Raw genomic sequence first — 23356 nt, 5'->3', positions numbered from 1 at the left:
CCACTCCAGTATTAGGGCTTCCCTGGTGGCTCAGATGGTGAAGAATCTGCCTACAATGCAGGAGACCTGGGTTCGAGCCTTGGGTTGGGAAAATCCCCTGAAGAAGGAAATGGCAGCCCACTCCAGTATTCCTGCCTGGAGAATTCCATGGACAGAGAGGCCTGGTGGGCTACAGTCCATGGGGCTGCAGAGAGTCAGACACGACCGAGCAGCTAACACTTTCACGTTCACACTTTCAGCACGTGGAGGGGGGCACAAAGCCTTCTGCACTCAGAATGACCTTTATCCTATGTGTGTGTGTGCATGCGCTAACTCGCTTCAGTTGTGTCTGACTTTGTGACCGCATGGACTGTAGTCCACAAGGCTCCTCTGCCCATGGGATTCTCCCAGGCAAGAAGCCTGGAGTGGGTTGCCGTGCCCTCCTCCTCCAAGGCATGTTTCCAACCCAGGGATCGAACCCGCGTCCCTTGTGTCTCCTGCATTGGGAGGTGGGTTCTTTACCTCTAGCAGCAGAGCCCCCACTTAATTCCTAAAGCCACGCTATGGGGATGAGAGATGAGGATTCATTTTTAAAACCCACTTTCTTGCAACCTAGAAACAAGCTCAAGAAAAGCCAGACTGAAAATCATCATGGGTGGGAAGAGAGTGTTTTGGCCAAAGAAAACACTCTGACTTGAATTCTCTTCTTTCTGGAGAATCAACAGCAGCCTCTGTGTGGATCGGACCCGGAAAGCTGCCGCGTGCCGGCGGGTGGCACAGCCACGCCTGTGTGCCCGTGGAGAAGAGGGCGCAGGCTGACTGCGTCGGGCGCTTACAGACACTGGAGCCAAATTAGGACTTATCATCACGTTCATTATCTAAAAATAAACCAGCTTTTCTTTGCTTCATCAAAAAATCAGATTACAGAGTACGCCGCCTTACTTGCAGAATAAAGTGTTTTTATTCTTAGACAAGTGAGGACAATGAGAACTGTTACATAACGTGTCAGCGTGTGGATGGGCCGGTTACGGAAGCAGATTGTTTCCCATGATGAGGGCAATCTGTTTTCCCCACTGCAGAGGGTCAGTGGATGGCCACGGAGAACACACAGTGCCGAGATTCAGGATGCAAAACGAGGCGCATCTCTTGCCAGCCTTCTAGACCGGTGGCTCTCTGCAGGATGGCCGCTTTCCCTCAGACACCCCGAGACCAGGGCTGGTACCCCCTCCACCCAATCTGCAGCCAAGGCCCCACATTCCGTGCATTCACAGTGCAGGCCTGACCCCCCACCCCAGGCAGGCATCCTCCTGACCCCAGTGGGGAGCAGAGCTGAGCCCACTGCCCACTCAAGGAGATCGCTGCGGTGAGGAAGGGGTGGCCACAGCACACGGCCTCAGGGACCACCGTCCCCTCCAACGCCAGCCATCTGCCCGGGGTGCCCGGAGCAGCCACGCTCCAGGCCGGCTGGCTGCACCCTCGGGGGGCTTCCTGAGCACCCTTGTGGCCCACAATTCGCTAGAATAAGTCACAGAGCTCAGGGCAGCGCGGTTCCTACGATCACAGGTTCGTGAAAACAAACGGATGCGTCTCTTCCTTTCCAGCTGAGGCAGGCACACGAGACGGGGTGGGAGCGTCCACGCATCCACAGCAGCACAGCCCTGTCCTCAGGACACGTCACCCCCCGCCCCGCCAATGGGATCCCTGCCCGGGGCGCTGGGCTCAGCTGCAGCCTGCCAGTGTGTGCGGTGGCTTCGTGGCAGGCGTGGCTGAGTCGCCACCCGATCCCCAGCCCTCTGTCCCCCCAGGGGTCAGGCCGGTCTCTCTGCGGCCAGTCCCCCACCCGAGTCACCGTGTGCGTGTGACCTGCCCCCCGCCCCGTCACAAGACATGCCTGTACTTGGGACACTCCACGGCTCAGGAGGGACCTCCCAGGTCTCTCTCTGGGCTGAGGCCAAGCTCTCTGCTGCCTGGGTGGGTCCTGGTCAGGTTCCCCAGAGGAACAGAATCAGCCGGAGACCGACCGACTGACCGACTCACAGGAACTGGGGGCCGACATGTCCCGAGACGGCAGGCAGCCCTGGCCCAGCAGACTCTGTGCTGCCCACCCGAGGCTGCGTCCATCAGGCCCAAAACCAGGGTCTGTGCTGCCTGCCCCAGGCTGCGTCCGTCAGGCCCAAGACCAGGGATGGAGCCATCTCAGCTCAACTCCAAAGCAGGAGAAAGATAATTTCTCGGATCAAAGGTCGTCAGGGCAGGCACGAGGAATTCCCTTGACGGGAGGGTCAGCCTATTCCTTCTTCCTTCTGTTCAGGATGGACTGCCGAGGCCCACCCAGGGAAAGAATCTGCCCACCATGTGGGAGACCCGGGTCATATCCCTGAATCGGGAAGATGCCCTGGAGAAGGGAATGGCACCACTCCAGTATTCTGGCCCGGAGAATCCCACGGACAGAGGAGCAGTCCGCCGGGATGCAAAGAGTTGGACGCGACTGAGAGACACTTTCACCCTCGCCCTCACTAGGGAGGGACTGTGGTCCCCTCAGTCCGCCCCCCCACCCAGCAACCTCGTCCAGAAACATCCAGAATAACATATGACCGCCTCCCAACACCCAGTGGCCCCTCAAGCTGACACGTAAAATGGGCCGGGCCTGACCTCCCTGCGGTCTGAGTGACCCCCGTACCGAGCCTGCAGCCCACCCTGGGTGGGGTGAGCCGCACCGGGGACTGCCTGGTCCGGGTCGGAACAAGCCAAGCGTCGAGAACGCAAGCTCCTGGGGCCCGGTCTCAGCTCAGGGGCTGCTCCCTCCTGAGGCAGGAAAACAAGCTTTCGGGACCCAACACGGAGCACAAGCATTTCAAAATACCTTTATTTCCTCTCACCGGGTGGTCACTCCACAAAATATTTCGACGGCCGCTCCCCGGCCGCCCCACCGCGGTCAGACTTTTCCTCCCGTCGTCACCCAGCCTCTGCCCCGCGCCTCAGTCCTCTGTTTCCTCCTCCTCTGTCACTAACAGACTCGCTGGATTTAAGATAAAACAGAGAGAAGTGGGTTTTGAGTGGGACTCTCGGCCACCCCAGGGGGAGACCCTCCAGGGCCTGTGGATGCAGCTGCAGGGACGCGATTCACTCAGAAACGCGTTTGGCGGCTGGGTCTCTGCCCACCCCCCTGCACCGGGGTCTGTCCGCTGAGTCCTGGGGCCGGAGACTCTGCAGTCCCCCAGGTAGCACCCCCGCAGGAGGCGGGCGCCAGGCCTGCAGGCCCCCTGGGGCCGTGTCCAGGTCCCAGAGGACAGCCAGGCAGGCCGCTCACTGCCCCTTGGGATGGTGAGAGCCTGACGCTGGCTCCCACCACCTGCGGCCCAGGACAGCTGGTCACCGTGGTCGCGCCTCCTTGAACCTGCCGGGGGCTCCGGCCAAAGCCACCCGCCTGCGAGGCCAAGAGGCTTCCTGGGAACCAGCGTGGGTGGGACGCATCCCGGACAGCAGGCGCTGCAGGAGGCGGCGACGCTCTGAGCCCGCCGGCTTCCAGCCAGTGCCCGAGGGAGCTCAGCCCACCGCCCTGCGCCCCCCACCTACCACCTGCCCAGACCTGGAGCTGGGGGCACAGGTGGGGGCAGGAAAGGGAGGAACGCTGTGGACAGAAGCCGTGCCAACGTGCCATGGGCAGAGCCCACTTTGGAAGCCCACCCTCCGGGTCAGAGAAGACAGATGGCGCTTCTGTCCAGACTAGCAGGCCAGTGCCGCACGCAGGGGCCCGGGTGGAGGCCGAGGGTCTCCAGCAGAGCCGCTCTCGGCAGCAATGAAGCTGGCCGGCCCGCCGCCTTACCGTCCTCCCCGCCACTCTCCTGGGACTGCGGGGCCTCCATGCTCGGGGCCTGCGAGCCCGCCCCCACGCTGCTGGGCGGCTGCGTCTCCACCTGGACGCTGGACTTGGCTGAAAGAGGCGCCTCCGTGGGGACTTCCTTTCCTCTCCTGCTCTCCTGGATGACTCTGACGGGCAGAGAGAGAAGGATGGGGACCCCCAGGGGCCGCCCGGCCTTCCACCAGGACGCACCCGCAGCATCACAGTGTTCACGACCCTGCCAGCGGGTTTGAAGGAGAAACGCTCTGTCACCTCAGCTTTGTTTTCACAGGAGCTCCAGACTCACCGGGCGCATGGCGCCCGGGCTCCCACAAACACCAGGGAGCGGGCCGCATGTGCGTGGCCCACGGTCACGGCCAGGCAGGGCCACAGAGGTGCCACCCGGCTCCACTTGGAGGAGGAACAGGCTCTTTCCTCACCGTTGGACAGAGTGGTTCAAGCAGCCTCACCGGCTTCCGTTCACAGGACAGGGGCCGGGGCCCCGAGTGCAGGCTGCAGCCCGGCGCTGCCTGTGGACTGCAGGCAGCTGCAGGGCCTGGCAGCCGTGTCCTGACCACTAACACGCACCCAGATTCGGGCCTGAGCACACGACCGCTGCAGGCCGAGGGATGAGCCACTGGGTGGGGCTTGGCGGCCTGCAGACCAGCGCCCGCTGGCCATGAGGCTGAGACGCCAGGAGCCAGGGTGGTGTCGGCCCCGAGGGTGCTGGGCAGGAACGCGCGCACCCTGACCGGCTCGTGCCCGCAGACGGCCCTCCTCGTCGCCCACACTGCAGCAAGACGGGGTCCGCCCGCCCACAGCACCCTGCTCCTGTCCCCTCGGGCCCACAGTGAGGTTCAGGGAAGGAAAGCGCTGACCTGTAAATGATGGTGATGACAAAGGCTCCGGCGATGATCACGATCAGAGCAGAGAACACCTGCACGTAAGCTGGAAAACAGTTCCTGGGCGTCACTGCGGGCCAGCGTTTCCTCAGAGCCACCTGCCTCCCCGCGGTGGCCACAGCCCCCGCCTGCCTGCCCTCCACACCCCCCGCCTGGCTCAGCCCCGGGCTCCGGCCTCTGCACCTTCCTCCCCCAGAAACGCGGCCATGGACCCGAGCGGGGGGCCCCCCCAAGGACCGTCCCCTGAGGACAGTGATGGGGAGGGCCGTCCATCTGTCCAGACACTCTGTCCATCTGTCCCAGAGTCAGCAGCACCCAGCCTCCTGGGACCTGGGCCGCCCCCTGCCCTGGCCTCCCTGGAAATGGCCCCTCAATACACAGGTCAGTTGTCCCAAGACATTAGGAGGCGTTTTCAGGTGATAAATTCCACAGGTCTGACTGCAACTTTCGTGAACCGAGTGCTCCTTTATCCGCAAGGGGCGGCCGCTGCGCCCGGCAGGTCCCACCTTCTCTGGACAAGCCCCCAAAAGAAGGCCCAGCGCCTCTCAAGGTGACTCAGGGCAGCCACGCCCCCCGAGTGTCCCGGTGCAGGAGCACCCCTCACGGGTGTGAATTCTCAGCCCTTCCCCACTCCTGGGAACGAGAGACAGGGGGCAGCTGGGCGACCCCCAGGCCTTCCGGGGTGGGGGTCCTCCACCTCGGGGTACCTCGTGGTGCCCAGGCTCACACGTGGGGCCAGGGGCCAGCCTTCCCTACGAACTGACGCTGGGCCTCCGTCTGCCAGCCGGTTCGGGACTCGGGCGACTGAAGGACAGGACCCGCGTCCCCTGGGCCCAGGAGCTCTGCGTGGGCACCGCTCCATGGAGGTACTCGGACCACCCCCCAGTTCTGTCCCCCCGCTCTCCTCGTGAGGCTCAGGCCAGGATGTAAAGCAGCGAGGCGGGCCGGCGGGCCTGCATGGTGCCCCACACGAGGCGCTCGAGCCCTGACCCCCGGCTGGCCCATCCGCGAGCTCCGCGGGCCTCCGCGCCGACTGTCTTTCCCACTTTCTCAAAGCGAGGGAGCGGCCAGCTGGCGAATGCCGACCCGACTTGTGACGTGACCTCTTCAGTCCCCTTGCTTCCTCCTCCCTCTGAGCCGTCTGCCCCTGACCCAGGGGCAGCATCATCAGGCGTCCTCACTGGTGGGTCCCTGGGGCCACGGGGTCCCGGATGTGGGGCTCCCGTCAGGAAACGGAAGGGAGTGACGCCACGCAGCTCGGCAAGCAGGGGCTGAGCATCCGGCCGGCTCTCACGAGCGCATTCACAGGCAGGGGGCGGATACGGTGCTCAGGGGCAGCCGCAGCCCCGTGACCATGACTGGCTGGGAGCTTCTTGCTGGAGGTGCATCCTGGCAGCTGGCTTCTTTCTGTCCCCGACGCCTTGGCCATGGAAAGGCGTTCACCTGGGCTCACCTCCTCGCCTCCAGGACTGTGATACCCTGCTCCAGTGTTTCTCACCCCCTGGTATGAACGCAGCGGTGTGGACGCTCCCGCAGTGACCTCTGAACCGGGCACTGCAGGGGGACGCGACCTCAAAGGTCAGGGTCACCGCGGCTGTGGCCACGCTCGCGCTCCAGCCGCTGGCCCCGGGGAAGAGCGTCTCACAGCTGCGAGCCGACCTGTGACATGAAGCAGACGTCTATGCGCACGCAGGGCTGACCCGCAGCGAAGTGGGAGCCTCGGAGCAGCCCGTCCAGCCCCGGGCTGGCCACAGACAACCACCGCCTCCCGCAATCTTGACTGCGGTCTCCTGAGCCACCTGAGCCCAAGCCAGCCAGCCAAGCCTCTGAGTTGCTGATAAAGCCAGTAAGCTTGGGAAATGTATCACCTGGTGATAGGTAACTAATACAGGGCAGTTCCTAGACCTTGGTGCATCAATGCGCTTTAAACAGTGTTGAGCGAATGGAATGGAAACCAAGTCTGAGTGAATTGGGTCAGTGACAAGAGGAAGCCCCCGGTGGCTCAGATGGTAAAGAATCCTCCTGCCGTGCGGGAGACCCAGGTTCAACCCCTGGGTCAGAAAGATCCCCTGGAGAAGGGAATGGCAACACACACTCCGGTGTTCTTGCCTGGAGAATCCCGGGGACAGAGGAGCCTGGCGGGCTGCAGTCCGCGGGGTCACAAAAGAGTCGGACACGACCTAGCGACTGAGCCACCGTCACCCAGCTAGGAGCAGGCAGCCCACACATCCCTGCATTCCAAGCAGCGGCTACTCCTTACTGTGATTTGCGTCCCATCTCGTGAAAGAAATTCAGAATCTATTTGTGCCCTGGTTTATGAAAGAAATTCAGAATCTAAATGTAAGTGGATCCCTGTTAGAGAGACACACAGATTTAGACAGTGATTTAGTTTTCAATTGTCGGTTATATCTTCTATATCTTGACGTGTGCAAGTACTTTTCTTTCTTGAGGTCGAGCTCCTGAAGGCAGAGACTGAATCTCAGTGATTCTCTCTGCACAATCTCTAGCCAGCATCTATTAGCGGCAAGCAATATGTACAATTTATCATATAACACATATTATGATTGATCACTCAGAAACAGCAGCAATTGAAAGAATATCTTGGCAAAGCCTCCCCCAGATAGTTGAACAAAAGTTTTGAAATTGTCTCAGCAAGTCCCACAAAGAAACTGAAGTCAAACACTTAGGGGAAAAAAATGACAGGTTAAATAGTGTACCCTAAACTCAAGACTGAAGACTGAAAGCAAGTCATTCTCTCTGAATTCCCATTTCTTCTCAAAGATCTAATGCTAATTCCCCAAGTTCATGTTCTTAATAATACAGATTATGCCATAACACAAAGTGCACTTCAAACCAGCCAATTTAAGAAGTTGGTGAAAGGTTTTCATAACATGGAATTATGAGCACAAAGAACTCATAATACGCTGTCATGGAGCACTACAACTTACAGCACAAAGGTTTGTGCGCCGTCTTGAACGAGAAAATGTCAAAGAAACGAAAAATGCCGAGGGCACAGTGAGAGCCCAGTGCAGGGCTCACTGCCCAGACTCTGCCCACGGACGGGCCACGCTCACAAACGCGAGAGGAGTCGGAAGAAAAGACCCAGCCCACACGACTCGTGTGTTATAACTGAAAGGATGGAAAAAGGCTCAATCCTCGCCTCCAGGCAAAAAATGACATGCCCACTTGTGGAACAATGAGCCCTCTTCAAGGACAGAAAATTCCTGGGTTTCTGTTCTTTTCTAGGTTCCTTAGGGACACTAATAATTTAGGTGCTAAAAAGAATAAGGCTTATTTTTCAAATAAGCGATAGGCATAAAGTGATGGCACTAATTCACATGATGTCTGAAACACAAACAGTTACAAATGGCCAGCTCCCACCACGAAACTCTGAGGAGAAGATGCTCAGGGACGGAACAGACGAAAGAAGAAAAAGCATCAGCTTGAGTTTCTGTTTTCACTGGCTGCACTCTCCCTTGAATGGTCCATGTTACTGCTTTATGCTCTCTGGGCTCCATTTCATTAGGATGTGAGCAAACAGGGATGATTAACAGCCAAAACTATGACCTGATTGATGCTGGGAAAGATTGAAGGCGGGAGGAGAAGGGGACAGCAGAGACTGAGATGGTTGGATGGCATCACCAACTCAACAGACATGAGTTTGAGCAAGCTCTGGGAGTTGGTGAAGGACAAGGAAGCCTGGCGTGCTGCAGTCCATGGGGTCGCAAAGAGTCAGACAGGACTGAGTGGCTGAAAAACAACGGCAGTAACCTGTCCTGTGACTTTACCTGGGAATTTAACGTCTTTTGCATCTTTATATGTGGAAGATTGAAGGGCAAACCCACTACCCTTTGGATGTTAAAGTTTCCTGCTCTTAGGAGCTTCCCACAGTAAATGTCTCAGAAAAACTAAGCTGCATATGTGCTTAGGACACCAAAGTCTTCTAGGAAGAAAAACTCCATGATGGAGATGAAGTGAACTAGACTGGCTGCTCTCTAAATAGTGAGATGTGTCCAACCATTAAAACTGCAAAATGAAAACAAAAGGATGAAAAATGCAAAAAGCAGCAAATTACAGTCGGCTGGAAACAATCAGAGGCGATTGTTGGAATCACAACGGCTGAAGGGGCCAAGAGCAGCTCGGGGCAAACAACAGGCTGATCAGACAGCTTCTCGGGAAACCCTGGGGAGTGATCGTCATCAGGAAGATGTGGAGAGCCGTGACACAGCCCGTGGAAGGCAGAAAGCCTGGGGAGTGACCGTCGCCAGGGAGACGTGGAGAGCCATGACACAGCCCATGGAAGGCACGGAGCATCCCTAGGAGGGCAGAGGCGGTCCCAGGCTCACCCTGCTGGCTGACCTTCAGGTTCCGTGAAAGCAGGAAGTGGAGACTAAGGCAGAGCTGGGGACACCTGGCTGACGCTGGGTCCCAGCCCACACACAGGGCCCTTGGCAGAGACCGGGAGATGATTATTTCCGGGCGTCTGTGGAGGTGTCTGTCCAGACACTAGCTGACCGCGAGGCTGACCAAGCAGAGCCTTCAGTGAGCACACACTGCGAAGAAGAGACGCTACAGAATCACCCAGAAAAGTCATCGTTAGACAATGACCCCGCCACGGCGAGAGGTTTAGCAGGCAGGAGAAGCTGGTTTTCAGGGTTGCACATCACATAATTTAAATGTCTGGTTTTCAACAACAACAAAAAGATATGACGCATGCAAAGAAACAAGAAAATACGGCCATGTACATGATATGTGAAAGGCCATCAATAGAAATGGTCCCTCCGGAAGCCCAGATATTAGACTGACTGGGCAGAGACTTCATTGTAAACAGGTTCATAGAACTAAAGGAAGCCATATCTGAAGAACAGAGCATGAGAACAATATCTCACCAATAAAAAGATAGAAATGATTTCATTAAAAAAGGAACCAAGTAGAAATTCTGAAGTTGAAAGTATAATCCTGGAAATGAAAGCCTCACCAGAGGAGCAAACTGGTGGATTTGAGCCACAAAAGACAAGAATCAGCAAAGCCAAAGCCAAGGCCACCGAGAGCGTGCCATCCGAGTGTCAGAGAGAAAGATCAACCTCAGAGATCTGGGGGACGCCACTGCTGCAGTTCAGCCGCCCAGCCGTGTCCAACTCCATGCGGCCCCATGGACTGCAGCACACCAGGCCTCCCATCCATCACCAACTCCCGGAGCTTACTCAAGCTCATTCATGTCCATCACGTCGGTGATGCCATCCAACCATCTCAGCCTCTGTCGCCCCCTTCTCCTCCCTCCTTCAATCTTTCCCAGCATCAGGGTCTTTTCCAATGGAGTGTCCCAAATGTACAGCCTCTTTTCTGCCTCTTTTTGAGCCAAACTGACTCCTCTTTTCCCCTAAATACCAAATCTTCACCCCAAGGGAAGGCACTGCTCCCCATTTGGCTGAATCCAGATCTCGCCAATGCTTTAGCTTCTTGAACTGTTTTGCCCAGAACATAACTTTCTTGAAGTCACTGGAGTGATGTTTTGAGTGGGATCAGCTGCCCCCCAGGGCAGTGTGTCTGACTTCCCAGCTCCAGGAACGAGAAGGCAGGTCTTGGGGGTGGGGGGCTGAGACCCCTGAGGCCACAGAGGAGACTTGGAGGGCCACAGCACGCAGCATGCCCCCTGGGGGGTGAGGGTGGGGTGGGGGCAGGGACGGGGGCCCAGGACACATTTCCCAAAGCATCCCAGCTGTTGAGTGTCCGCGGCCAGCGCCAGGGGCTCTTTCCTGCGTCCGGTGAGGCCTCCTGCAGACTGCCCGTTCCCGAGACCATGCGCCCCTCCCCAACGTCCTCAAGCCCTCTTGCCGGTTTCCAAAAGGGAGGCATACGGGCCAGGAAAATGCATCTACGACCAAGTGGAGCTTGAGGGCTTGGAGACACTAATCCAGATGAGCCCAGAGGCAGGAAATCAAGGAAGCACTGTCGGAGTGGCCCTTGTGGGCCAGGCGTTGTGGCTCGCCTCCTCCTCCCCACCCCCCTCCCCGCTTCAGGCCGCCCCTGAGTTCTGCTTCCCTGGGTGCCCCTGTGCTGCCTGACCTGGGGGTGTGGCCACTCCGCGACTCGAGCCCCCGCCCTCCCGGTGTCCCTGCCAGTCCTACCCCGACCCCAGGCTCAGGATGGGAAGCAGAACTCAGTGCCGGGTTGACATCTTATTCCAACCCCTGACAGCGGCCCCTGCAGAGTTGGGGCATCCTTGCGCACGGTGCAAGGGCTCCAGCCCGAGCCGGCTCTTTCTGCGGACCTGGCAGCGCCAGCTCAGCCTTCTACGCCCCTAGGATGGACGGAGCTCAAAGAAGCCTCTCCAATAGCGCGTAGGCCCGCTGGGCAGTGAACGTCCCCTGGCAGCAGAAGGCCCACAACCAGCCCCTCCAAGCCCTCTTTTCCGGGCCACCCCGAGCAGGGCGACGTGGCAGAGGACGTGGAAGGAGGCCCATCCAACATGGGGGACCCGGGTGAGGGGAGCCGTCCCAGGCCCACGGGGCTCTGCCGGCCCGGCCGCCCAGCCGCGTACTCACTGGGCAGGGCCTTCTCGTAGCAGATGCCTTTGTAGAAGCAGCAGCCGAGCTCCTTGCAGCGATCCCGGCTGACGTTGTAGTCACATATGTCGTACAGAGGGATGTCGCACACTGCAAGGCAGACACACGGAGGGTGTCACCCCGCGGCCGCGGCCCCGCCGACTCGGAGGAGTGTGACTAGGTGCGTCACACAGACCTCACTCTGAGAGTCCCACTGGAAAGATGCGATTTCTAAACGAATTCGTGTCAAGTTAATTACACAGGATAACGCAGGGTCCTCCGGTGACCAAGCAACTAACGCATCTCAGCAAGAGCTCGCCAGGCTCCGTGCTCCATAGAGAGACCGGGAAACGGAGGTCTGACACCGTGGGCGCCCGGGGGCTGGGGCAGGAAGTGTTACCAAGGCACGTTTAAGCAAAGGGTGCGTGAAAACGATGACGCCGTGGGTCATTTCAGAATTCAGAAGTCCATGGAGGACAGCTCAGGGCCCGGGTCTGTGGGCTGCATGGGTGGGCGGGGCCCTCAGGGGCCGCAGCCGCCCCACTGGTCCCCTCCCTGCCCTCTGCCTGTCTGGCTCGGGCAGTCGGGAGGCCTGCATCCTGGTTCCCAGAGGTGAAACCCAGGCTTAGAATGAGTCCAGAACACGACGTGTGCCTCGGATGTAAGAGCCGTTCATGTCCTGCAGGCCTGCGCCAGGGCTCCCCAGACAGACAGGGGAGGGCAGGCTCCCCAGAAAGATCTGGGGTGGGGGCAGGCTCCCCAGACAGAAGGTGGGGGTCAGGTTCCCCAGACAGATGGGGGGACAGGGGGAGGGTGAGGGTCAGCCTCCCCAGACAGACCCGGGTTGGGGGGCCGGCTCCCCAGACAGATGGGACGGCAGGCTCCCAGACAGACTTGGGGGGACAGGATCCCCGGACAGCCTAGGTGCAGGAGGGTATCAGGGTACCCGGGTCCCAGGCAGAGAGCCTCCTGCGGGGAGAAGCCCCCTCGGGACATCCCTGGGAAACCACCTGTAAGCCATCTTAGGGGTCTCCTTTATGCCCAGTCTCCACGGCGGTGAAGTGAGGGCTCGGGGATGGGGCCCCGGGCCCACCGGCGCTGCGGCCTTCCTGCCTTGGGAGCCTCTCTGGCCCCACCTAGGCCCGCCCTCCGGCTCAGGAGCACCCCGCCCTCTCGGCGCTGAGTCCGGGTTCCCGGGTCCCTGGGCTCGCTGGGGCGAGTCCTCCGAGGGGCCCCTGGACGGGTCACTCGATGGAGAGAGAGCGGGGAGGCGCGGGCAGGGTTGCAAAGGCCCGGCCCTCAGGGCCCCTCGCCGTCCGCGTGTCCCCCGTCGTCGGGGACGCCCGCCGCCCCTGCAGCCTGGCCAGTCACCTGCGAACTTCTTCAGGAGGTGCGAGGGGGACTTCTTGAACTCAGGCGCATATCTCATCGTAGCAGCTGAAGGAGGACCGCGGGGTCACGGGGACCTGGGGAGAGAGCGGGTCAGCGCGGGGCCCCCGGCGCGGCCGGCGCGGGGACGGGGGCGGCCGGCGGGGGCCCGGCCCCACCTGGCAGGCATGTCCCGGCCGAGCCGCGGCCACGCGCCTCACGTGCACAACAGCGCTCGGACCAAGCGAGGGACCGGCCAGCGCCCCACCCGCCACGGCTCCCGGCCAGGGCAGGCCCGCCCGCCGGCTGTGACGTCACACAGGCCCCGTGACGTCACACAGAGGCCTGCGGACCGGAAGCAGCCTGCGGACCCCGCCCCCAGCTCCTGCCTGCGCGACGCCCACCTTGCTGCCCAGCCAGTCTCTGCAGAACTGGGTCCCGCAAGGCCGAGGCCCCGAGGCCCTGGGGTGAGGCAGGCCTGGTGAAGCTGAGAGCCCTGGAGGACCCGGCTTGCCTGTGGACGGCACGCAGTTCAGTTCAGTTCAGCCGCTCAGTCGTGTCCGGCTGTTTGCGACCCCAGGGACTGCAGCACGCCAGGCCTCCCTGCCCATCACCAACTCTCGGAGTTTACTCAAACTCATGTCCGTTGAGTTGGTGATGCCACCCAACCATCCCATCCTCTGTCGTCCTCTTCTCCTGCCTTCAATCTTTCCCAGCATCAGGGTCTTTTCCAATGAGTCAACTCTTCGCATGAGGTGGCCGAAGTATTGGAGTTTCAGCTTCAGCATCGGTCCTTCCAATGAACACCCAGGACTGATCTCCTTCAGGATGGACTGGTTGCATCTCCTTGCAGTCCAAGGACGGCAGGCAGGGAGAGGCGGGAGACCAAGCGGGAGCCGGCGAGCAGGTCACCGCGGGGGCTTCAGCCTTCACACTACGCGAAGTCAGGCGACAGAACAGGGTCTGTGCAGGGCAGAGAGTGAGCGCTCTCTTTACAGCGTCGTCCTGAAGGACAGTCAGCAGGCAAGCGTCAGCCTGGGATAACACGATCACCCGAGAGAAAATTAAAGGAGGGCTGTGACCAAACGTGTTTCCTGTTGTTTTAATTACCGTTGGTGACTGGCAGCCCGACTGGACTTGGCGGGAGGGGAAACCAGGCTGGAGGGGCGGGCCCTGGGCTCCGAGTGGACAGGCCAGCACAGGTGCCCTCCTGCCGGGGCTGCAGTCCCCGTGAGGCTGCAGGCAGCCCTGGATGGAGCGGCCTCGGTGTGTGGGGACGGGGGTGTGGGAGGGGATGTCAGTGTCCAGGGGAGGAGGGGACGGAGGGGACAGAGTCGCTCTGGCCCAGCGGGTGAGGACAGGAGGGAGCAGGAAGGCAGGCCGAGGGTGGACAGGGGCTCATGCTGGGAGCCATGGCCCGCGGGGAGCAGGTGCCAAGTCCAAGGAAGCTGGGGTCACTGGAGGTCAGGGCCGGTTGTGACGAGGAGCAGGGAGCCCCGGGGAGGGGAGCACGCAGACGGTCGGCTGGGGCCGGCTTAGGGCCTCTGGGGCGGGGCCACCTTGACCAGCGCCTGGCGGAGCACCAAACTTGCGGGCCGCCCCTCCCCTGAGAAGCCGCTTTGCTCCCCCCCCCACCGCCCCCCACCCCGCCCACATGACCCAGCCTCTCTCACCCTGGTTTCCTCACCTGAAAGCAAGGTGATGATACACACAGGCACGTGACTGGCCCGTGCTGGGTGCCCAGTAACGAGCCCACGTCCAGGGGCTCAGAGGGTCAGGCGGGGTGTCCGGCAGCGCCTGGGGCCAGGCAGTCCCCTCTGTCCAGCGGCGCCCGGGGCTGCGCTGCCGTCCACTGTGTATAGCTCAGCCATCTGGACTGTATGATCCAGGGTCCACAGCATGCCATCAGCCCAGGGAGACCCCCAGCACCGTGAGCAGACACCCCACCCCTCAGAGGGATCTCTAATCCACCCCAAGCCTGAATTCGCTTCTGGACACGTCCTATCCATGAAATCTCACAACACGTGGGCTTGGGTCTGGTGTCTCCCACCTGCCGCGTTCAGGATGCATCCAGGGGGCGGGGGTGCCAGACCGCCCCCCTTCACGGCTCCAGGACAGCTGCCCACGTGGCAGACGTCTGCTGATCCGTCTGTCCGCTGATGGACGTCTGGGCTGTCCCACTTCTTCAGCCGCTATGTGTAACGCCGCTGTGGACGTCCACGTACAGGTTTCATGTACACGTGGGTTCCCACCTCCCTCGGACACAGCCTGGCCACGGCCTCCCTGGGTCAGGCAGTGGCTCCTGGCTCAGCTTCCGAGGAGCAGCCAGACTGTCCCCAGAGCAGCCGCTCCAGTTCACGTTGCCGCCAGGAGTGTCGGCAGCCAGGCCCCCTCCTGGGAACTGACTTCACACCACCGTGCAGCAGGTTCAAGTTCATCGATGGACCAGCTTCCCGGGGAGCAGTGGGAAAGGTCACGTGCTGCCGTGCAGGGGCTGGGTCAGCGCAGGGAAGCCGGGGAGGTGAGGGCGCTTGGGACAGACTCCCCGGGCAGGGCCCAAGTGTTGGCTCAGGCGGGTGGGGCGGGGCGCCCGGGTCACCACAGTGCTGGCAGGACCCAAAAGGAGCAGACGGACCATCTCCCCCTCTGCCCAGGGACCCCAGGGTCTATTGCCCCCTTTCCTGACCGGCCAGGCCCGGCCTGCAGGGGACCATGGGGAGCTCACGGGGGCCTGGGCCGGCATCTCCTGTTATTGGCCAAGCCCTTTCCCTTGTGACGTGATTTTAGCCGAGGAGAAGACCCAGTCTGTCCTGGACCGAGAGGCCTTCCCATGGGAATTGTGGGAGCCTCCCTGGCTTTTCTCAAACAGAAGATGCTCCTCCGAGACCTTCCCATGACCCCCTCCTCGGTCAGTGCCAGGGAGGGGAGGGTGGTTAGCTGGGAACCTAGAGCCACACACAGGTGGCCTCTGCGAGGGCAGGTGCCCCAGGCCAGCGGGGGGACGGGCCAGCGCTGGAGCTGAGTCCACATCCCCCCAGGACAGGTGGAACGGTATTTCCCAGAAAGGCTGTTCCAGTCCTGAACCCAAGTACCCGTGCACGTGATCCTGACTGAAGCTGGGCCTTTGCAGACGCCATCAGTTTGAGATCTAACCCAATGTGACAGGTGTCCCTCCGAGGAGAGGCAACACAACCACAGGGTGGAGGGCACAGGGCGGACAGATGGACACGCGCCAACAGAGGCTGAGCCCGAGACCCTGGATCGTGCCACCACGGGGGCTGGAAGGGGACCCCCGCCAGGGCCTCCAGAGGGACAGGCCGCCGACACGTGGGCTCCAGACTTCAGGCCTCAGGACCCTGAGATGAGGCTCTGCCGTCAGAACCCACCCAGTTCACCGCCCCTGCTACGGCGGCCTCAGGAAACCAGTGCTCCGTCACCCATTTTGCTGAACAGTAACCAGGGAAGGGAGCCTCACACCCTGGCAGGCTCTAACCCAGCTCTTACGGGAGAAGACAAACCCAAGGGCAGTGGGTTAGAGGTGGGGGGCCTGGGTCCCACCGTGCACCCCACCCTCCCAGCCCAGGACAGCAGTCGGACACAGCTGACCGCAGGGACCCCCAGCGTCCACTCCTGCAGGGGCGCCACGCTCAGGGGCGTCCCACCTTCACCCCTCTTCCACTTCCGTGCCAGTCACGTTTGTTCACAAGTAAAATTGAGTTAAACACTGCATCTGAGAGAGAAATTAAAATGGGGTGACTGCAGCCCCGACGGAGCCCAGGGGACCGGCACCCAGCAGTGTGTGAGGAAAGGCGTCTCAGTCGTCCCTGGAGGTCCAGTGGCCAAGATCCCACGTGCCCAAAATGCAGGGGGAGGGGTTCGATCCCCGGTCAGGGAACTCAGCACCGGCACACAGCACGGCGTGACCAGAGAGAAAAACTTAAACCTGAGCCAGAGGCATGTTGGCACCAGCTGCACTCGAGGAAGCCTCCGGAAGGGCAGACCTCCCGCCACGTGTCTCCCTGAGGTCTGACCCAGAGATGACGCCGGGGCACCCGGGGCGTCTGACGGAACACGTCCTCCAACACGGAGCCCCGGGCCGTGACCCTGACCGCGACGTCAGCTCTGTCCTCTAGGGGCGGCAGCTCCGGGGGAGAAGAGCGGACATCCTGGGAACTCTGTCCCCCAACCTGGCCTGGCTGCTCTCTAAACACCTGCCTCCTCCAGCAGGACGGAGTGGAGGGAAGGGCGAGGCCACCTGCTCCTGCCTTGCGACGCTGAAGGGCCCACGGGATCCAGGGAGAGGCGTCTGCCCTCCACCAAGCCCCACCCAGCGTCTGCCTGGACTTCCAGGGGTGAGAGCCTTCGGCCCCCGGACGGCAGCCTTTCCTTCCCACTTCCTTCCCCCACACTTGTTCTCATTTTTCATGTGTGCTAAATCACTTTAGTCATATCTGAATCTGTGACCCCACAGACCATAGCCCGCCAGGCTCCTCTGTCTATGGGATTCTCAAGGCAAGAACACTGGAGTGGGTTGCCATGCCCTCCTCCAGGGGATCTTCCCGACCCGGGGATGGACCCTGCATCTTGTGTCTCCTGTGTTGGCAGGCGGGTTCTTTACCCCAAGTGCCACCTGGGAAGCCCTTCTCCCAGACTTTGTTTTCTAACTTATCTTCAAATATTCCCAAACTCGATTTTAAAGATAAATGTGATATTTTCCAGCATCAAAAGTTCACACCAGAATTTTAAGATTAAAAAAAAAATTTAAAAGAAACGATAAAGGTACACACATGCAGAAAAAAAAAAATCACAGACAATGAAGTGACATGTTTATAACATAAGAAAAATAGTCAGTTTAATAATTACAACAACAGAGCGTGAGTAGTCAAGACCAGGACACCGGGGTGCGGGGGGGGCATTTGTGGAGGACCCCCACGGCTGTGAACGGGGGCCCGCGGGGAGTCCCCGACAATGGTTCAACCTGCCGCAGAGCACGCCTCCCGGCCACGGATAACTCCGGTACATCCCCTCCCACCCAGGCGAGGACGTCGCTCCGTCTCCTCGTCCGTGGAAGGTGTGGCAGAGGTGACTCCAGCAGGCAGATGGCCCCTTCCTGACGTCCCCTGGGAGGCCGAGCCCCTCAAAAGTCCCCCGGAGACATGGGGGCAGTCCACTGACAACAGGGCAGGTCTGTAGGAAGAACCGCTCAGATGCATCGTCTCTGCTCCCGAGAAAGCTTAGTAAAAACCCTGCGACCCGGGAAGGACGCGTCACGCAAGCATGTCGACGGCCACCCCTGGGGAGGAGGGGCGGTGAGAAGACAGGATGTGCACCCCCTTGATGCACAATTCAACAGTTAAGGCAGGTTCTGCGGGCGCCCCGTCGGGGTGTGGGCGGCAAGACCGCCTGCCACAAAGTGCTGGAGAGTCAGGCGATGACGAGTTCCTGAGTTAGAATTTGCTCGAGACAGCAAGCTTCAGTGCACGGATTGGATTGTTTCCCACTGCGAGGTCTCACGCGTCACCAAAGGGCCTACTGTGAAAACAGGGCTCACCAGACACTGCAAGGCCATCGTTTCCAGCCCCACCAGCGACGAAGAAAACAAAACGCTGAGCACAGGAAGCCGGCAGTTCCCGTCACAAGGTCAGGTGTCCTCACGGTCGTCAAGGCCCGGACACCCCCAGAGCTCAGGAGGCTGAGGGCACGGCCGCGGGGGGACCGGGCGCCCAGACCAGCTGCTCCAGCTCAGGGGCGTCCGGCCGATGCAGACAGAGGAGCACAGGCCACAGTCGCGTCTGATACCACGCGGGCATTTCCGAGACGCCCCTGATTCAGGGGCTGGGGTTTGGGCTTTTAAAGACATGATGCTTGTCCTCTACGAGTTCATCTCACTTTACAAACGACCTCTTCAGAACAGCGGGGCGCAGGGGCAGGTCCCGTGAGCCGGCTGGACCCCAGGCCCCTCCTCTGGGCCCTGGCCATCTGGACTCGGCGTGGGGTGGGTGGGGTGGGGGGACCGGTCTTGACCCCCACTCGTTGGGGAGTCTCAGGCGTGTTCTATTGCTTGATTTGTGCAGACACTGCCCCCTCAGCAAGCATGGAAGGCCTGCCCGCGCCAGCCAGGACGGCAGGTTTTGGAGCCAGAACAGCCTCAGGCAGAGAGCCCGCCTGCACCCGGCAGCGCGTCCTCACGGCCTGCGGTGACGTGCAATAAATAACACACTTTATTTACAGGCTTCAGGGAGCTCACGCCTTTGGGGAGGACGGGACGGTGCACCTGGCTGAGTTCCCAGGCCAGCCCCAGCCAGGCACCCTCCGCCACGCACGTGCTCACACAAGGCGGGCATGCGCACACCCGTCATGGGGCCCGCTGGCAGCAGACGCGGCTCCTGGGTTCAGCCCGAGTGCTGCACGTGGCCTGCGGCCCCGCTTGACCAGGAGACTGGGGGGTGGGGGCCGGGGGAGACGGGCCCCTGCAGGTCTAAGCAGGTGAGCCGCAGGCAGACACGCGGGAGGTGTTTCTGGAGCGCGGCGGCAGAGCAGGCACCCCCAGAAACAGCTGTGGGTCTGCAGCCTCTGGTCCCCACGAGCGGTGAGCACACGCCCCAGGGCGCGGGAGCAGGGAGGTGAGCGCGAGGGGGACTGCAGCCCAGCAGTCAGCCCAGATAGAAACACCGCCGTGTGCGTCCAGAACAGGGCATTTACAGGGAACGTACATGTAACATTGACACGTATTCACTCGGAGCCCGCGAGTCCAGACGCCATCACCGCACTTACTGCGGAACGAGGTACTGGGTGTCGGGGGGGATGCGGCCTGGGCTCGGCCTGGAGCTCACAGCCGTCCAGTTGCAGTCTCCACACACCCCCGCCAGCAGCCTGAGCGCCAGGGGCGGGGGTCGCGGGGCTCTGGCTCAGGCTCAGTCTCGGAAGCGGTCTTGACGGAGCACCAGGACGCCCCTCAGAGGTTCGTCTCATCCCAAGCAGGGTCGTTCATGTTCTTGAGCACCTTCCTCACCAGCTTCTCCAGGTCTTTGCGGGCTCTCTGCTCCTCCTCCAGAGACTTCTTCATCTTCTTGTTGTCCTGCGGGAGAAGCAGACCGCAGGGGATTAACCACCATTGGCACCAAAAGGGCCCCCTCCCGGAGGAGACGGGGCCGCGCTGAAGGGGCCCGCCCTGCACGGCGGCCAGGGGCGCGGCTGACGGGACCCCCGAGGGTCTCAGACGCAGAGTGACTCCTGGCGCCGGGACAACCCATAGACAGACCAGGCCCGGCACTCCTCTTACGACTGTGAACCAGAAAATCTACAAAACACAGCGTGAGAGTGGCCGAAAGGAACGGGCCAGGGCTCACATGCCTCCTGCTCTCCCGCGCCTGCGACAGTCTCCACAGCGCTAAGAAGGGGCACAGAGACGGGGAGTCAGGGGCCCCGTCACCCCCCACCACGGTCAATGCCAGCGCGGCCCCTTGGACGGGCAGAGCGGCAGTGAGTCAGGGTCCCCGTCACCCCCCACCACGGTCCATGCCAGCGTGGCCCCTGGACGGGCAGAGCGGCAGTGAGTCAGGGGCCCCGTCACCCCCCACCGCGGTCCATGCCAGCGCGGCCCCTGGACAGGCAGAGCGGCAGGCGGCCAGCCAGGGGCCCCGTCACCCCCCACCGCGGTCCATGCCAGCGCGGCCCCTGGACGGGCAGAGCGGCAGGCGGCCGGCCAGGGGCAGCTGTGGGTGCGTGGCCGGTCCCCTGCCGTCCGTCCAGCCCAGGCCAGCCACGAGCTGCGTCTCACACACGGAAGCCACTGACACAAAGGATGCAGCTCACAAGTCTGCTCGGCGAGGCAGCCCAGTCTAACTGGCTTTTTGATGGGTCTTCTCAAGAACTAGGACCACACGCTACACCGGAGTGACAGAGAACAGTCCCTGTTGGCACCTAACAAGACATCTGACCAGAAGCAACTTCAGGTGTTTTCACAATTGTTCTGGGAGAATCTGAGATGTCTGATGACGCCCAGACAGGGCAGTGGAGAGAACGCTTGGCAAGTCGCCTTATAGACGCACTTCCTGTCTCTCACACTCACAGATCCACTGCTGATCTGCTGCTGATCCAGACCCCGAGAGGAGGCTCCTGTTCTGCCTCATGGGCAGCTGGCTTCAGGTCTAACACCGTGGTTTCCTCATCGGCCCCATTCAAACGATTACAGACAGATGACAACTCACCTGTCGTAACTCCTGGACTTCATCTTTTAGCGCATACACGGTGTCGACGAGACTCCTAGACAGAGAGGGGGGCACCCTGAATGAGGATCGCGAGCACCCCATTTCACCCCACGCCCGCTGCCCGCCCTGCCCGCCACCCCCCAGCCCGCGCCCACCCGCCCCGCGCACCCACCCAGGCCTAGCTCCGGGAAGGCCCAATTCCACACACGGGGTGTGGACCTCAGCCAGGAAGCCCTCCCTGCCACAGACACTTAAAAACACTGAAACACAGCTTACTTTTCTTCTATCACTGTCTGACCGTTACTTTTAGTCTCTTCAACTATAATTTTCTCTTCTTCTGGAAGCAAAACTTGCGGAGCAGATTCTTTGCGTGAACCTGTCATCATTAAAAGAAAAAAAAGAAACCCACAGGTAAATACCACGGCAGAACTAAAAGAACTCGACTATACAACACTACTTAATTATTAATATTAAATTCCAGGGGTTAATTCCAGTATGTTAAGAAATACATTCTCTAGATAAAATGGGGATGGGTAACCTTTACCAAGTTCCTCTCCCTCTGCAGACTGAAGCCAAGTCTTCTTCAAGCCCATAGCATGACAGGGGAAAGGAAATGTTAGACTTTTTTTTTTCTTTTTTTTTGCAATTTATTGAGCTTCAGTTTATGAATCTGGATTATTGATCTTTTAAAAATTTTCAACACGTAGTAAGTTGAAGATTCTGACCATATTGACTTGGGTGTTTTGGGAGGAAATAATCAAACTTCTGGGGGATATTCAAATCAACCAAATTTTGTGCCATTTTATTCCAGGAATCTTAGAACAGAACCATCAGATCATGCAGAAGATATATTCCAATATTTATCATGTCAGTGAACTGGTCTTTAAAACATTTAACTCCAGAGCAACAGCTAAAAGTGTTACAGCACATGGTTAAGAAAAAGTTTATTACTAATCCTCTTATGAAAATAGTATTTACATTCCCTGGAATATAAACATTTTTCCAAAAGGAGGAACACTGTTTACAATATTAGAGGAATATTTATGTCATTTAACCAAGACCCAGCACAAAAGCTTACCCAGGACAGTGGCCAGAGAAACCGTTACTGCAGAACAGGTCTTCAGAAATTAACAAGAATCAAACCTCATTTAAGGGTGCAAGGAAGAAAAATCACCTTTTTAAAGAGTTACATTTAGTGTATCATTCCTAGTTTTGAAAAATGACATCAGATGCACATCTGAGGAGGGACGTGACCTGCCGCAGAGCCCCTGCTAGTGGTTACTGCGATAAACGCAGCTCTTTCTCCGATACAATCCACACACTCTAGCCATGGAGATGGCGCTTCGGCTCGCCCGACCTCGTCTTCTCTGCTCCACCCTCGGTTCACCTTCCCAAAGGTCCGTCACACTGGACGAGGGCCCCGGGCATCCTCATGTGGTGGGAGCATTTGGTACGACATACGCTTTCAGGACGGGACTTAACGGTTCCACCAGCATCTCACTGCAAGCTCACCCTCCTCTGAACAGAACAGGGCTCGTGGCGGCTGTCGACGCTGCTGACATGGGGTTCCCGTGACGCTCCTGACGTGGGGACCGAGCGCCCCCTTCACTCCCAGGGCAGCCAGCGACAGGGAGGAGGGTCTGGTTCACCGGGCCGGGTGCCCCTGTTGGCCGCCGTGCGGGCGTCTGCGAAGCCCCGCTCCAGCCCCGTCCCGCAGGCGGGAAGGTCGTGCTACACCCCAGCGTTGGGCCTGAGAGGGAGGAGGCCGCCTGGCCCGGAGAGGGACAGCACACCGTTACAGCGCCAGCGTCTGGACAGACGAGTTTTCTACAGCACCCAAGGCACCGCGTCCATGTGTCCTAGGACGTAGGTGTTGTAACCACGGGGACTGCTCGGAACCCTGCCACGGCCGGGAGGAGCTGCTGTGCCAGAGCACGTCTGTGCGTGAACTTGTCAGCTGCTGTTTCACAGACGACCTTCCACTAGTGACTTGGTGCTCACACCGAGATGCGGGTCCTGGGGTGACAGCTCCAAGGCTGGAGGGTGCAGGGGGCAGGCAGCACCCAGCTCGCACCCTGCCCAGCGTGGTGACCGACCTGCAGGCTGTTCAGACAGAAGGCGATGTCCTCCAAGCCCTGGGCCCGGGGAGGGACACGTCCTGAAAGGCTTTGCCCTGCCGATGGTGATGACCGGCTCCAGGGGCCATGTGCGGGGCTGCGGCCATGCCGTCTTCCGGGCCTTTCTCAGCACATGCTTCTGGGAGGTCTGGGCCATGTGGGGAAGCACCGCTTAGGGAGGAAGCACGCAGGAGCAACACGACTGGGAGGCACAGGGGCCGCCGGGTTAAGAATCTGGAGGTCCAGGAAGCGCCCGGACTTCCGACACCAACACTAGCACTGGCCATGTTCCTACTGGGAGGAGGGAGTGCGTGCTATTTTCCCCGAAAACAGACAAGCATTCCTAAGGACTCTGCTGTGCGGACCACACGTCAGGGAGTGAAGGGCTCTCTTT

At 60.1% G+C, this 23356-nt stretch overlaps 2 protein-coding genes across 6 annotated transcripts in view; both read right to left on the bottom strand.

The window, feature by feature from the left end:
- Positions 1-2957: 2957 nt before the first annotated feature.
- Positions 2958-12696, bottom strand: TEX29 (testis expressed 29). Its single transcript, XM_061133293.1, has 5 exons — positions 12639-12696; positions 11268-11378; positions 4699-4768; positions 3806-3969; positions 2958-2998 (listed from the first exon to the last, which is right to left on the bottom strand). Exons 1-5 carry the CDS (start codon positions 12694-12696, stop codon positions 2958-2960), a joined length of 444 nt encoding a protein of 147 aa, XP_060989276.1.
- Positions 12697-17454: 4758 nt separating this feature from the next.
- Positions 17455-23356, bottom strand: part of ARHGEF7 (Rho guanine nucleotide exchange factor 7) — a 76710-nt gene continuing 70808 nt past the window's right edge. For all 5 annotated transcript variants that reach the window (XM_061133540.1, XM_061133545.1, XM_061133544.1 and 2 more), the window contains 3 exons: positions 21122-21221; positions 20846-20900; positions 17455-19713 (listed from right to left, as the gene is read on the bottom strand). In XM_061133540.1, coding sequence (XP_060989523.1) covers positions 19591-19713; positions 20846-20900; positions 21122-21221 — 278 coding nt within the window. In that variant the 3' untranslated portion in view covers positions 17455-19590. The remainder of the gene's footprint in view (positions 19714-20845; positions 20901-21121; positions 21222-23356) is intronic.

The sequence above is a fragment of the Dama dama genome, chromosome 30, assembly GCF_033118175.1.
Source record: "Dama dama isolate Ldn47 chromosome 30, ASM3311817v1, whole genome shotgun sequence".
Classification (NCBI taxonomy): Eukaryota; Metazoa; Chordata; class Mammalia; order Artiodactyla; family Cervidae; genus Dama; species Dama dama.
The sequence above is the reverse complement of the archived record's forward strand: the minus strand, read 5'-3'. Positions and strand labels throughout refer to the sequence as shown.

Bases quoted from the DNA above. Each gene is read 5' to 3' on its own strand.
- TEX29 (XM_061133293.1), bottom strand. From the start codon at position 12,696: ATGAGATATGCGCCTGAGTTCAAGAAGTCCCCCTCGCACCTCCTGAAG. The intron at 4,769-11,267 runs GTGAGTACGCGG...ACTGTTTTCCAG, and splicing joins CTACGAGAAGGCCCTGCCCA to CTTACGTGCAGGTGTTCTCT. The intron at 3,970-4,698 runs GTCAGCGCTTTC...TCTGCCCGTCAG, and splicing joins GTCATCACCATCATTTACAG to AGTCATCCAGGAGAGCAGGA.